The sequence below is a fragment of the Lolium perenne genome, chromosome 2 (genome assembly GCF_019359855.2).
Source record: "Lolium perenne isolate Kyuss_39 chromosome 2, Kyuss_2.0, whole genome shotgun sequence".
Classification (NCBI taxonomy): domain Eukaryota; kingdom Viridiplantae; phylum Streptophyta; class Magnoliopsida; order Poales; family Poaceae; genus Lolium; species Lolium perenne.
The window spans coordinates 73,095,710-73,110,097 of NC_067245.2; the positions used below are offsets into that span (position 1 = coordinate 73,095,710).

Consider the following 14,388-nt stretch of genomic DNA (forward strand, 5'->3'; position numbering starts at 1 on the left):
GTTTGATTTGTATGATTGATTTTTACGTTGTGAAACCACTAGTAGAAAACCTCTCATCCATCTAAGACTTTAATACCGGTTCCCTTACGAACCGGTATTAAAGGTGGCATTTGTACCGGTTCGGACGCTCAGGCATTCGTACCGGTTCGTTACGAGCTTTCGTACCGGTTCGTGTTAGGAACCGGTACGAAAGGTCTTCGGCCAGAATGGCAGGTGAGGGTGGGGCCAAGGTTGGACCTTTGGTACCGGTTTGTGTTAGCAACCGGTACTAAAGGGTGCCTCATATGCTCACTGCCCCTCCCCCGCCCCCGATCCATTCTCATTTTCATCTCTCTCACATTTCTAAAACTTTTGCACCTCTCACACTCCAACAAATTTTCATTCTTTCTCCACCATTTTAACAAGATTAACGACCTCCATCTATCCAAGGGTTAGCAATATCATCCTTTCTTCCGGCGTTCCTAATTTAGCTCATTTCTTTGGTAGTTTAACTCGTACTATTTTTCTAGTGCTAGCAAGGTGTTTGATGAAATGCCTAAGTTAGGGATTTTACTTTTTTTATAATCAATTTGAGCTGAAATTATGGTATATTTTGTAGGTTTTAATTAGTATCATCCCCGTCCTCACCGCCGTCGATCGCTAGCGTCGTCCCCTAGCCGGCACCGTACAACCTCGGTGAGCCTCTTCTTTTTTATAAAAAAACTTAGTTTTATGTGATGAACTTGAATATTAATTAAGTTGGTCACTCATATATCCATGATGTTGTGTACTTAATGATTTTTGATATACATATAAAATGCAGATGAGTCGACAATGGATGTACGGTGACCGGTGCCATCCCGAGTTCATTACTGGCATGCATTATTTTCTCAACGTGGCTGAGGCAAACAGGCGGTCGAATGGTTTCAGGTATTGTCCATGTAGTTCCTGTAAGAATATGAAGGATTACTCTACCTCGAAGACCCTTCACGTCCACCTGCTGGAGAATGGTTTCATGCCCAGCTATAATTGTTGGACCAAGCACGGAGAAAGAGGGGTTATATTGGAAGACAACGAAGAAGAAGAGGATAGTGACAACTATCCCTTATTCACCGAAGACGGTGGTAGTAGAATGGGGAAGACGAAGTTGAAGAAGAGCTCATTTTCGATGAGCCGATTTTTGATGACCCGGATGACGATTTGGGTCGGGCCATTCTTGATGCGAAGATGAACTGCGGAAATGAAAAGGAGAGGTTGAAGTTGGAGAAAATGTTAGAGGATCACAACAAACTGTTGTACCCAAATTGCGAAAATGGTCAGAAAAAGCTGGGTACCACGCTGGAATTGCTGCAGTGGAAGGCAGAGAATGGTACTTCTGACAAGGGATTTGAAAAGTTGCTGAAAATAATAAAGAAGATGCTTCCAGGGGAGAACGTGTTGCCCTCTAGCACGTACGAAGCAAAGAAGGTTGTCTGCCCTCTAGGATTAGAGGTGCAGAAGATACATGCATGCATCAATGACTGCATCCTCTATCGCGGGGAGTACGAGAATTTGAATGCATGCCCGGTATGTAGTGCATTGAGGTATAAGATCAGGCGAGATGACCCTTGCGATGTTGTGGGTGAGTCCACCCCCAGGAAGAGGGTTCCTGCGAAGGTGATGTGGTATGCTCCTATAATACCACGGTTGAAACGTTTGTTCCAGAACAAAGAGCATGCCAAGTTGTTGCGATGGCACAAAGAGGACCGTAAGAAAGATGTGATGCTGAGACACCCCGCTGACGGGTCGCAGTGGAGAAAAATCGACAGAGAGTTCAAGTCATTTTCAGATGACACAAGGAACTTAAGATTTGGTCTAAGTACAAATGGCTTTAATCCTTTCGGGGAGCAGAGCTCCAGTCATAGCACCTGCCGGTGACTCTATGTATCTATAACCTTCCTCCTTGGTTGTGCATGAAGCGGAAGTTCATTATGATGCCAGTGCTCATCCAGGGCCCGAAGCAACCCGGCAACGACATTGATGTGTACCTGAGGCCATTGGTTCAAGAACTTTTAGAGTTGTGGCGTGACGAAGGTGTACCTATGTGGGATGAGCACGAACAAAAGGAATTTAACCTACGAGCGTTGTTATTTGTAACCATCAATGATTGGCCTGCTCTTGGTAACATTTCAGGGCAGTCAAACAAGGGATACAATGCATGCACACACTGTTTAGGTGAGACTGATAGTAATTATTTGGGAAACAAGAATGTGTACCTGGGGCATCGTCGATTTCTTCCAAAACAACATCACGTAAGAAAGAGAGGAAAGCATTTCGGAGGTGAGGCAGATAACCGAACGAAGCCTACCCGCCCTAATGGGGAAGTTATATATGATATGGTCAAGGATTTAAAAGTGATCTTTGGAAAGGGTCCCGGCGGACAATCTGTTCCGCATGATGTTGACGGACACGTACCCATGTGGAAGAAGAAGTCGATATTTTGGGAGCTACCCTACTGGAAATTCTTAGAGGTTCACTCTGCAATCGACATGATGCACGTGACGAAAAATCTTTGCGTGAACCTGCTAAACTTCTTGGGCGTGTATGGGAAGACAAAAGATACACCGGATGCACGGCAGGACCAGCAAAGTATCCACGAAGGAAACAACCTGAATCCAGAGAAGTATCAAGGTCCTGCCAGCTATGCTCTTACCAAAGAGGAGAAGGAGATCTTTTTTGAAGTCCTGAGTAGCATCAAGGTCCCGTCTGGCTTCTCGTCGAATATAAAGGGAATAATAAACATGTCGGAGAAAAAGTTTCAAAACCTAAAGTCTCATGACTGCCACGTGATTATGACACAATTACTTCCGGTTGCATTGAGGGGGCTTCACGGAAAATGTTCGAGTACCCATTGTGAAGCTATGTGCGTTCCTCAATGCAATTTCTCAGAAGGTGATCAATCCACTTACTCTACAAAATTTACAAGGATGTGGTCCAATGTCTAGTCAGCTTCGAGTTGGTGTTCCCACCATCCTTCTTCAATATTATGACACATCTCCTAGTTCACCTGGTCGAAGAGATTGGCGTTCTCGGTCCTGTATTTCTACACAACATGTTCCCCTTTGAGAGATTCATGGGAGTCTTAAAGAAGTACGTTCATAACCGTGCTAGGCCAGAAGGAAGCATCTCCAAGGGCTATGGAATAGAGGAGGTCATTGAGTTTTGTGTTGACTTTATTCCTGACCTTAAGCCGATCGGTGTTCCTGAATCGCGCTATGAGGGGAGACTGCGTGGAAAAGGCACGCTAGGAAAGAAATCAGCAACGTGTATGGACGGACATTCTTTCACTCAAGCACACTACACAGTTCTACATAATTCCATCTTGGTGGCTCCGTACAAAGAGGAACACAAGGAGATCTTACGCTCTAAATACCCGGAGCAACGTGAAGATTGGATTGATGGAGAACACATGAAGACTTTCGGCGGTTGGTTGCAAACACGTCTCATGAATGTCACCGATGACGAGCAGCTGTACTTGTTGGCCAAGCAACCATCTTCTACTATATCGACTTTTCAAGGGTACGAGATTAATGGGAACACATTTTACACTTTCGCCCAAGACAAAAAGAGCACCAACCAAAACAGAGGTGTCCGCTTTGATGCAGAAGATGGCAATGGGAACAAGGTCACATATTATGGGTACATAGAGGAGATATGGGAACTTGACTATGGACCTAATTTCAAGGTCCCTTTGTTCCGGTGTAAATGGTTCAACCTGAAAGACGGTACAGGTAGACCCGCAAAGACGGAATGACTACGGTGGATTTCAAGAATCTTGGGTACGACACCGAACCATTCGTCCTAGCCAGTGAAGTGGCTCAGGTTTTTTATGTGAAGGATATGTCTAGCAAACCGAAAAAAAGAAAAGAAAGGCAAGAGGACACATCATACGATGAGCCAAAGCGGCACATAGTTCTTTCAGGAAAAAGAAACATCGTGGGAGTAGAGGAGAAGACAGACATATCAGAAGATTATAATAAGTTTGACGATATTCCACCCTTCAAGGTAAAAATTGACCCAAGCATCATCTTAAACAATGAAGATTGTCCATGGTTGCGTCGCAGTAAGAAGAAAGGGAAACGGGCGAAGAAAACTCAGAAGACTAGAGGAGATGGAGTATAACTTGTGTATCTCAATATGGAAATCACTTTTGTGTAATGATGTTACTGTATGTAAGATATTAACAATGGAGATGGTTGGCTTGTTTTACTAGTTAAGTCACGGGCTTGCAGGGAAATTTTTCCGAGGCGGAACTTCCGAATATGCCATATATAGGGCATGTGCACCAAGGGCATATTCGAGAAGTTCCGCCACGGGAGATTTCCCAACCCTTTCCGCAACATTGTTAGAGGAGATGGAGTCTTCCACGGGCTTGCAGGAAAAAAATTCTGAGGCGGAACTTCCGAAGATGCCATATGGCGTGTGCACCAAGGGCATCTTCGACAAGTTCCGCCACGGGAGATTTCCCAACCCTTTCCCCAACATTGTTAGAGGAGATGGAGTCTTCCACGGGCTTGCAGGGAAATTTTTCCGAGGCGGAACTTCCGAAGATGCCATAGGGCGTGTGCACCAAGGGCATCTTCGACAAGTTCCGCCACGGGAAATTTCCCAACCCTTTCCTCCATCCATGGTGATGAAACTCTCCATCCATGTTGGCTTGTTGAGCTGCTTCCCATGGTGTATCGATGCTCCTTTTATAGGCAGAGCGTCCTTATCCTGCCGACAGCTTTAGTACCGGTTGTAGACACGAACCGGTACTAAAGGTTACCCACGCGTCCTTATCCCACCGACAGGGCGTCGTGCGCTACATACTTTGTCTTATCGAGCAGGGCGTCCTTATCCTGCCGACAGCTTTAGTACCGGTTGCAGACACGAACCGGTACTAAAGGTTACCCACGCGTCCTTATCCCACCGACAGGGCGTCGTGCGCTACATACTTTATCTCATCGAGCAGGGCGTCCTTATCCCGCCGACAGCTTTAGTACCGGTTGCACCCACCAACCGGTACTAAAGGTTACCCACGCATCCTTATCCCACCGACAGGGCGTCGTGCGCTACATACTTTATCTCATCGAGCAGGGCGTCCTTATCCTGCCGACAGCTTTAGTACCGGTTGCACCCACCAACCGGTACTAAAGGTTTGCCTCGATCTGTCTTCCCGCCTATTTTCTTCCGGCGCTTTCCACCGGTTCCCGCCTCTGTCTTCCCGCCTATTTTCTTCCCGCGCTTTCCACCGGTTCCCGCCTCCGTCCTCCCGCCATTTTTTCACTATATATATGTTGGCTTGGCCACCATTTACATATCACATCTAGACTCATATCTGCAAACCTCATCACCAGGTCACATGGCTTCCATCGTATCTCTAACCCTCCGGGAGGCGGAGGCGCTTTGCGCGTCGAACTACCCCTGCCCGCCGGGCTACCGCGTCCCTACCGGCTGGTTGCTGAGCGTCGGAGGCGTACCGGTCCCTCCTGTCCCTCTAGGTGTGGCGCGCGAGATGGCCATCATGAACCACTACTACTTCGAGCTCACGCCAGAGCAGCGGAGGAATCCCCAGTGGCATCCCGACTACAGCCCGACTTGGGAAAGCTTCTTCATCAATCGGCGTGAGAGGGCGCTTGCCAGGCACGAGGAGGGTGGCCCGCCTCCTCCGAACTTCAACGAGGCCGGCCGTCGGCTGTGGTGGCGCGGCCGGACTCTCCAGGGCGTCATGGCCTACCGTGGCCCCCGCCTGCGCTACCCTCAGTCCCAGCCCACGCGTGCTCACCCGCCGACGTTCGAGTACCGCGACCCCGATGCCAGCGACGATGATGACGGCGACTACGACGACTACAGTGGCGACTACTACAGGGCTAGGCACGAGTATGACTGAATGACTCCAACAGTAGAATTTGGCCATGTATCTTTAATTTTCAGTTAAGCTATGTACTTTTAATTCGAGTTCACTCGTAATAAAATTTTATTCCCACCCTTTCTTTCCCGCCTTTTTTCTCCCACGCGCGGCGTCGTGGCGGGAAAGTTTCCCGCGCGACGTCGTACGTGGCGGGAAACTTTCCCGCGAGGACGGCGTCGTGGCGGGAGTAAAGAAAACAAATAGAAAAGAAATATAAAAGAAAAGGAAAGAACAGAAATAGAAAATAAAAAGAAAAGCAATAGAAAATAATAAAAAGAAAAGAAATAGAAAATAAAAGAAAAAGAAACAGAAAAGTAAAAAAGAAACAGAAAAGAAAAAAAGAAATAAAAAAGGGGAAAGAAATGAAATGAAATAGAAAAGAAAAAGAAAAAGAAAAGCAATAGAAAACAATAAAAAGAAAAAAAATAGAAAATAAAAGAAAAAGAAACAGAAAAGTAAAAAGAAACAGAAAAGAAAAAAAATAGAAAAGAAAAGGAAAGAAAAGAAATAGAAAAGCAATAGAAAATAATAAAAAGAAAAGAAATAGAAAATAAAAGAAAAAGAAACAGAAAAGTAAAAAAGAAACAGAAAAGTAAAAAAAGAAACAGAAAAGTAAAAAAGAAACAGAAAAGATAAAAAGAAAAAGAAAAACTAAAAAAAAGATTTGGTACCGGTTGGTGCCACCAACCGGTACGAAAGGTCTTTCGTACCGGTTGGTGCCACCAACCGGTACCAAAGGCCCTCTCCCCTGTGTTATCACTTAGGCGTGGCAAAACTTCGCCAAATCAACAGCTCCTCCGCGCGCAGACAGGCCCGAGCTCGCCGTCGCTGCGTCGTCGCCCGCAGCTTGCCGTAGCCGCCGCCGTCGCCATCGCCGAAGCTCCACGCGCCGCCGCCGTTGTCGTTGCCCGCAGCAGCAGGCCACCGTCGCGCGCAGCAACAGGCCGGGTTGCCGTCGTCGCCGCGTCGCCCGCCGCTCTCCACCTCTCCCGCGCCGGCAACCGAGGTGAGCACCCCCTCCTCTCCCTCCCTCGCCTCGCCTCCCTCGCCTCGCCTCCCTGGCCGCCGCGCGCCTCGCCGGGAGGAGCCCGCGCGCGCGGCCGATCGCCGCGCCGCTGTCGCCGCCGGCCTTCCCTCACGCACGCCCGCAGCGTGCTCGACGAAATGCCGCTCCGCCACGAACCCCAGCGGCTGCGACAGCACGTCGCCGATCGACGCGCGAACCGACGCCGCGGCGGCGCTGGTCTTCCCGTCGCCGGCCTTCACAGCTCCCGACCCGGACCCCGGCCTCGTGGAGGCGGCGGGGGCATCCGCCGGGGAGGAGGAGGCGTCGTCGTGCTGCGCCATGACGCGCACCGTGAGCCTCTGCCCGGCGTCGCAGTGCCCCGGCGCGCCGCTGATGAAGTAGAGGGGGCCGCTCCGCTCGAGCCGGAACCTGGCCTCCTCGCCGCCGTCCAGCCGGAGGGCCGGCCGGTCGCCGCGGCACACCTTGTAGTCGTCGCGGGTCACCACCAGCACCGAGTCGTTCTTCGCGTACCTGAAGTCTGCAAGCCAAATGGACGGAACGGCCGACGTTATAATGGAGAATGCGAGCACGACCTTGATGGTTGCGTTCGTAGGTGGTGCTTACAGAGGAGGTCTCTGACGTGGAAGCGGCTCCTGCTGGCCCAGTGGTTGTAGGTCTCCTCGCCGGGCGCCGGCTGCCTCCACCCCCTGGCGTCGCCGCCGATGGTGAGCACCCGCGGCGAGGACGCGGAGACGGAGGCGAGAATTGCGCAAGCAGCGACGACAGCCGATAGGAGGAAGGTGGTGGCCATGGCGATTCTTGGCGCGCGAGTGGGTTCGTCTACCTCTTGAGCTCTATACGGCCGGGGAGGAGGCGATCGAGGAGCTTATATAGCGGCAGGGAGGTGGGCAGCGTACGTGGGTGAGGTGCGGGGCGGTTTTGTGACGAGACGTGGCGGGATCGGAGGCCGTTGATGGGGGTGAAGGTGGGGATTTGGACGGCGGCGAGCGTGCGTGAGATTGGTGAGAGTTATATGATCAGCACCGTGTCCGTGTCCGTGGCCGTGGCGGTCCGTTAGGGTTTTTTTGCTTTCTTCATTTCAATTGTTATCCATCTAGCAATCTGTTATATGATCATGACATGATGAATGAAATACAATTGCTTTCTTAATTTTGCAGTGACATTGAGGTATGGAGGACGGCACCTTCGTCCGAGATGAGGAGGGGGAAGAAGCGGTGCAGTAATTGATCTATGAGAGTGCCCGTGGTCCGGAACCCGACGATGGAGATGACAACGATTTCCAAGACTTTCTGAATGATTTCGGCGAGGGACTTGAGTCTGAACAAATTAGAAGAGACAACGAAGTGTCCATCACAAACTCCGGCGAGGTGTATATCTATGTATCAATTAGTCTATATGTTCATCCCTAGGTGCATTCATTTATTTGTATTGCACTTATTAACGAATAATTTTTTCTTTTAGCCTTCTGGATCATCGAGCAAGTCTGTTAGATCAAAACGAGGCCCGGCGCGGGTGCTAAAGGGCGAGGGCAGGTTAGCCCTCACGGCATTCAAGGATAATGGTGAACCAGTGCAGCCCAAGGAGTTTTGCCGCAAATTTACAAGTCAATCCGGAGTTATTGTTAGGGACCATGTACCGATCAGCATTCAAGAGTGGCATAAGCCGAAGAACCCGGAGAGTGGTGCTAGTTATGTCAACGACACGATGAAAAAATTTCTTTGGGACACGCTACTGACAAAGTTCAGCCTACCGGAAGACATGACGGAAGGCCAGAAGAATAAAGTCAAGGAATGGACATGGAAGAAGATGGCCATACAATTCCAGACCTTCAAGAAAAATTTATGGGACAAATATAAGAATGAAGATCCAGTATTCGATGATAATCTAGTGAAGATAAAAGATCACTGGGCCGCATTTAAGGAGTATAAGCAATCGTCTACTTTTGTGTCCCGATCGAAGAAAAATACCGAAAATGCTGCAAAGAAGAAACTTCCGCATCATTTGGGGTCAGGTGGCTACAAGAGTGCCATTCCGAAGTGGACAGCGTTTGAGAATAAACTGATTGATCATGGAATCACTCCACAGACATGGGACTGGCCCGAACGGTCCAAGTTCTGGTTGTTCGCTCATGGGGCAGGGTTGGACCCAAAGACAGGGCTGATCGTTGCGAAGGGAAAATGGAAGGAAAAAATTGAGGCAATTGTACCGAAGCTTGTAGATGCAATTGAAAAGGTCAGAAAGGGAGAGTACATTCCCGATCGAGAGAATGACGAGCTGACACTCGCTCTGGGGAACCCTGAACATGTTGGACGGGTACGAGCTCGCCCAGGTCTCACCATGAAGGAAGCGTGGCCGGACAAGCGCGACACTTATAGAAGCCGTTCGCGAAAGAAGAAGAAGGACGCCGACATTGTAACGGAATTGTTAACTAGGGTGGAGGCTCTTGAGAGAAATCAGAGGGCACCTGATCAGCCGCTGTTTCTACAGGATCCACAAGCCGATGCTGCCCCATCTCAGCGAAGAAGCAGTGTCGGTTCCTCGCATCTTAACGGATGTGGAGGAAGCTACCCCGTGGATTATGTCACGGAGAAGACAGATTGTGAGCTACATATGTTAATCAGGACCGCGTCTGTTAAGGTGGCGGTCGGCTATGTGTACCCAAGTGAAGATGGAGCAATGCACCATCATATGCCCATTCCACCTGGTTGTGTTCGTGTCGGGGTGGATGAAGTTGTTTCGGGTTTTGAAAAAGTGGAGCTTGATATTCCTAGAGGTGAAGATGAGAGGACACTGGCCGATGTCAAGCACGGTTTCGCCCTATGGCCGAAGAAGTACGTCGTCCTTTTGCAAAGACCACCGACTCCTACACATGAGCAGCAAATGCCATCGACTCCTCCTGGTGGCAGTCCTGGTGAGCAGCCAAGTCCACACCTACCTGAGAGGGACCCCAACGTGAGTCCACCATCTCGAGATCCTCCGTGACGTAAGACAGCGTCCGTTAAGCGGAACGGTACGCCGCCTAGGAAGAAAGCTAGAAAGGAGAAACAACTGCCGCCTACTGAGAAGTTACCTTGGGAAAAAACTCCAGAGGAAAACGCGGAGGCCGTTCAGGCCGAGTTGAAGAAATGGTTTGCACCGAAAGTGCCAGAGATACCTTTCGAGAAGACACTAGATCCGGAGAAAGTTGTGCGTACCGTTGACAATCTATATGACCCTGTACCATCGCCGCCATCTGACTATGCGCGTTCTATTGAAAGGTCGTATGACAAGATGATCGAGGCGACAAAACCCGTTCAATCGGGTATCAGGGAGATAAAAGGGATACACAGTGTCTACCAGCTCGGACAACAACCCGTTCAATCGGTCGCCCCTCTCAAGGTGTTTGATGGGAAGACCGTTCAAAGTTCTCGACAAGACGCAACTGATTACGCCTTAGCTGAACGAGCATATCAGTTTTTATTCAAGGGAAAGATTTGGTCGAGAATCTCAGGAAGGTACCAACATGTATGCGTAACTTGCATTCGTGGTACCTTAAGGCCTCAAAGGAAGGGATCGAGACTATCATGGTGCGAGTTAGGGAAGAGCACTACTTCCAGGAGTACTGTGTGAACGTTGACTTCGCCGAACTCTTTCAGTTATACAATCTCCGGGCCCTCGACAAATCAATCATCAGTTGCTATTGTCTGTAAGTGATTTATTTATTTAATTTGAGAAGTCGTTCATTGTCTGCAGATTATAATCTTTTGTGCGCTATATTATGCAGATCGAAGATGCTCGAATGCAAAAGGGACGATATCACAGACATTAGGTTCATTGACCCGAACACAATGCATGTTAAAACCATAGAGAATCCCCTCTATAACAAGGAAACACCGCAGACTTTGCTAAGGTTTTTGAAGCGACAACGTGACAAAAAGCTAATACTTTGGCCTTACAACTTCGAGTGAGTCTTACTGTCTTATAACACATTATATTTTGCTCATCGTATGTCAAAATTTTAACTAATGACTTATATATATGACACTACATATTGAAACGTGCGTAGGTTTCACTTTATTCTTCTCGTCATCAATTTGGAAATTGGAGAAGTTGAAGTCTTGGACTCACTAAGCAAAAAAAAAGGATCTATACGTGTCTTGTTTTTTAATGCTCAGAAGGTAATTTTAATTCTTATCGGTTTGTTTCGTTAATTTCCTGCTTTGAACTAATTGATGACTCTTTTATGCATTTTCTTTTGTCGAGCAGCGTATGGCAAACTTTCATCAAGGAAGATACGTCCCGTGAATGGACACCGAAGCTGCGATGGCGTGCGAAAGTAAGTAGTACTACCTAGGTCCACACACCTTTTAATTATCATACTTGACTATTGTTTGATTGAATTATATTCTTGTAAAGAAATGTCCGCAACAACCTCCGGGGACCGATCTCTGTGGATTCTTCGTTTGCGAGTACATCCGCAGAATTGTCAACGAGAGAACGAATAATGAAAGAAATAAAGAGGTACAAAAACAATCTTCACAAATTTGTTTTGTTATCATAAGTTGTACTGATTTTCAGTAATAGTTGTTTCATGTATTCATTTGTATCTTATTCTTTTATAGTTGGCAAGAAAGCGGAACAAGCTCTCAATCGATGACCGCTTCATAGCAATAGGCGAGGAATTGGCGGGATTTTTCCTTCGGGACGTCATACCACCACTCGCAGAGTACCACTATGAATGAAGATGTACATGTTACATATATAGTTGACTCGAAGAGTACCACTATGCTACATGTAATAGACATATATAGAGTACGCCTCGGAGAGTACCACTATGCATGAAGATCGATCTTCATGCATAGTGCTACTTAATTTGCGATCTTATGCAATAACATGTGTGTTATATTATATGCACCAACTTGCTATGCATCATCTTGATCTTCATGTACTACCTAAACCCAAACGCGTTTCTGGTGCATCGACGCGATATGAAACAAACCGATATCCCTAAACCCCTCCAAAAACCCTAAAAACCAATTCTCTGCCGCGGCAGAGATTTGGGCAAATTCCCTGCCGCGGGGGGAACCTTTGGTACCGGTTCGTATTACCAACCGGTACCAAAGATCCTTAGCCCTGAGCTCTCCTGGTGGCCCACGTGGAGGCCCCTTTTATACCGGTTCGTAAGCAACCGGTACGAAAGGGGGGGGGGGGGGCTTTAGTGCCGGATAATTAATACCGGTTTCTCAACCGGTACTAAAGCCCCTCTGGAACCGGTACTGATGAGAGATTTTCTACTAGTGAACCTTTGGCACACGCTGCGATGAAGATCTAATCAATTTGATAGAAAACCAAAGCGATCAGGAAATCAATAACGGCAGTAGAGAATTGAAAAATTATAGTGAAAAATCAAGCAGCCGTTTCCGTCAGCAATCAATAAGCATAACCATAAACAAGCTGCTGAACTTGGTCGATCGTCTACTAGTACCCTACTACGCGCGCGTCCGGCAGGAAGGGAGCAATTCCAAGGCATCTAGCAGCAGCATTCAGTAGTCGGTCCGCCGGCCGCCCCCTATGAGATCCGTGAAGACGTCAACCTCGTCGCCGTCCTCCATGTTGAAGTCAGCCGGCGTCTTCCAGCCCTGCATCCGCGCTCCGTCGACGAGGAACCGGCCTGAGCCACGAGTAACACTGGGAACCCTGGCGTAGTAGAAGTCGATGAGGTTTTGCAGCTTGTCGGTCTTCCGCATGGTGTAGCTGACCTTGAACCTGTGAGTGTCCTGCACCTTGATCGTGATGAACCCGTCGTCCGCCTCCTCCTTGACGCGCTGCCTGTCCGACATCGCGTCGTGTGATCGATCTCCTTCGTTTAGGCGAGGCGGCTAGCCCTAGCTTAATCTGAGGGTGGCTTAGATTGATCTTGAGGGTGGGGGTGCGGCGCCTAGCCCTAGCTTGTGTTTATATACGTACACGTACGGCCACCTCATGCCATCATGCTTGTTCGGTTTCCACCGTATTTGTACCATGCATATGATGAGGCAACAGATCGCTCAACTCCTCTCAGATCAGTTATGATACGATTTTGCGATCGTGCAGTATTGCGGGTAAATCGGGATATTATCCTGTTTCAATACATCCCACAAATTAGTTCCGGCAATCAAGGAGTACTACACCCGGTGATAATGCAGGATCATATAGTAGTAAGACATACGGAGTAGTATATCTCCCAAAGTAAACGACCAAGAGGCTTGGCAGAATAACAGATACTTTAGGTACAGCGTAGCGGCCGTCCTCGTGAGCCTGTAACTCTGCAAGTAACCAATACCCATCATAATTAATTAACCAAAACAAACGTAGGCCTGGCTAGGGCTCCAACCACGCTAAGCAGCGAGCTACGCCGTAATCGACCCTGCGACCCATCCGCCGCCGCCCATCAGCTCGGTGAAGAAGTCCACCTCATCTCCGTCGTCCATCTCGAGCTGCGCCGGCGTCTCTTCGCCGCTCAGCCGGCCGCCGTCGTAGAGGAACCGCCCCGTGCCGGGCGCGACCGCGGGCACGCTGGCGTAGTAGAAGTCCATGAGGCCCTGCAGCTTGTCGGTGCGCCGCATGGTGCGGTAGACGGAGTGGCCGTCGGTGTCCTGCACCTTGAGCGTCACGTGCACGCCGGGCTTGATCACCGGCTTCCTGTCCTCCCCCTCTTCCTTCTCCTCCTTGCACCCCCTTTCCGCCGACATGGCCGCTGCTAGCGTTGGCCGGAGGTACTCGCGGGAATTGCCTCCGGTTGTGCTGTGTTTGTGGCCAAGGATCAGTGGGTTCTTATAAAGGGACGGCCCGCTCGTGCATGATTTAATTAACCGGGGATCTGTATCGTCAACTGACGTTTCAGACTTTGTTTCAGTAACTCGAGGCGGGAACTCAAGCGAGCGAGGTGGAAGGCACTGTGTTGCGGTGGACATAAATTGGCAGCATTTCCACCTCGATCGTCACTGTTGGTGTACAGCGTCTTTATTCTCATACATTCATCACACGTCGATCGGGTGCTGTGTTGCGGTGGCTGACTCGTTTCATCGTCTCGGTGGCGCCGGCAACGCCCGTATCCCATGGTAATTAACCATAGCAGGCCAGGAATAGGGGTGGGTGACGGACATGGTTCATCAGCGCGGCGGCCGATCATGGCCGTGAGGACGATGTGGCATATGGATCTAGGGCGTATTTGGCCTGCAGCGCGCAAAATCTCAAAGAGAAGGCCCTTGGCCCAGCTTTATAAATAAAGCGACGACAACCAACAATATCCGATACAACAGGCAAACCAATAAGACTAGAGAACTACCCAAACACATGGGCGACACAGCGATCCCCCTGGATCCTAGGAGACTAAGCACAGGGACAAATAAGAAGTCCAACAGTCATCATACACAACCCTGAAGCGGGGCGAATAGAGAGTCTGATAAGTAGTAAACCGAAGCTCAGGTCC

The 14,388-nt window shown here is 49.1% G+C and overlaps 2 protein-coding genes across 2 annotated transcripts; both read right to left on the reverse strand.

Moving 5' to 3' along the window:
• Positions 1-6,667: 6,667 nt before the first annotated feature.
• On the reverse strand, positions 6,668-7,728 carry LOC127328649 (uncharacterized). Its single transcript, XM_071825371.1, has 2 exons — positions 7,542-7,728; positions 6,668-7,455 (listed from the first exon to the last, which is right to left on the reverse strand). The coding sequence occupies exons 1-2, from the start codon at positions 7,726-7,728 to the stop codon at positions 6,668-6,670; spliced, it is 975 nt and encodes a 324-aa protein (XP_071681472.1).
• A 5,284-nt stretch (positions 7,729-13,012) lies between these two features.
• On the reverse strand, positions 13,013-13,722 carry LOC127330070 (small ubiquitin-related modifier 1). The gene has a single exon (XM_051356419.2). The coding sequence runs from the start codon at positions 13,646-13,648 to the stop codon at positions 13,307-13,309; it is 342 nt and encodes a 113-aa protein (XP_051212379.1). The 5' UTR covers positions 13,649-13,722; the 3' UTR covers positions 13,013-13,306.
• Positions 13,723-14,388: the final 666 nt, after the last annotated feature.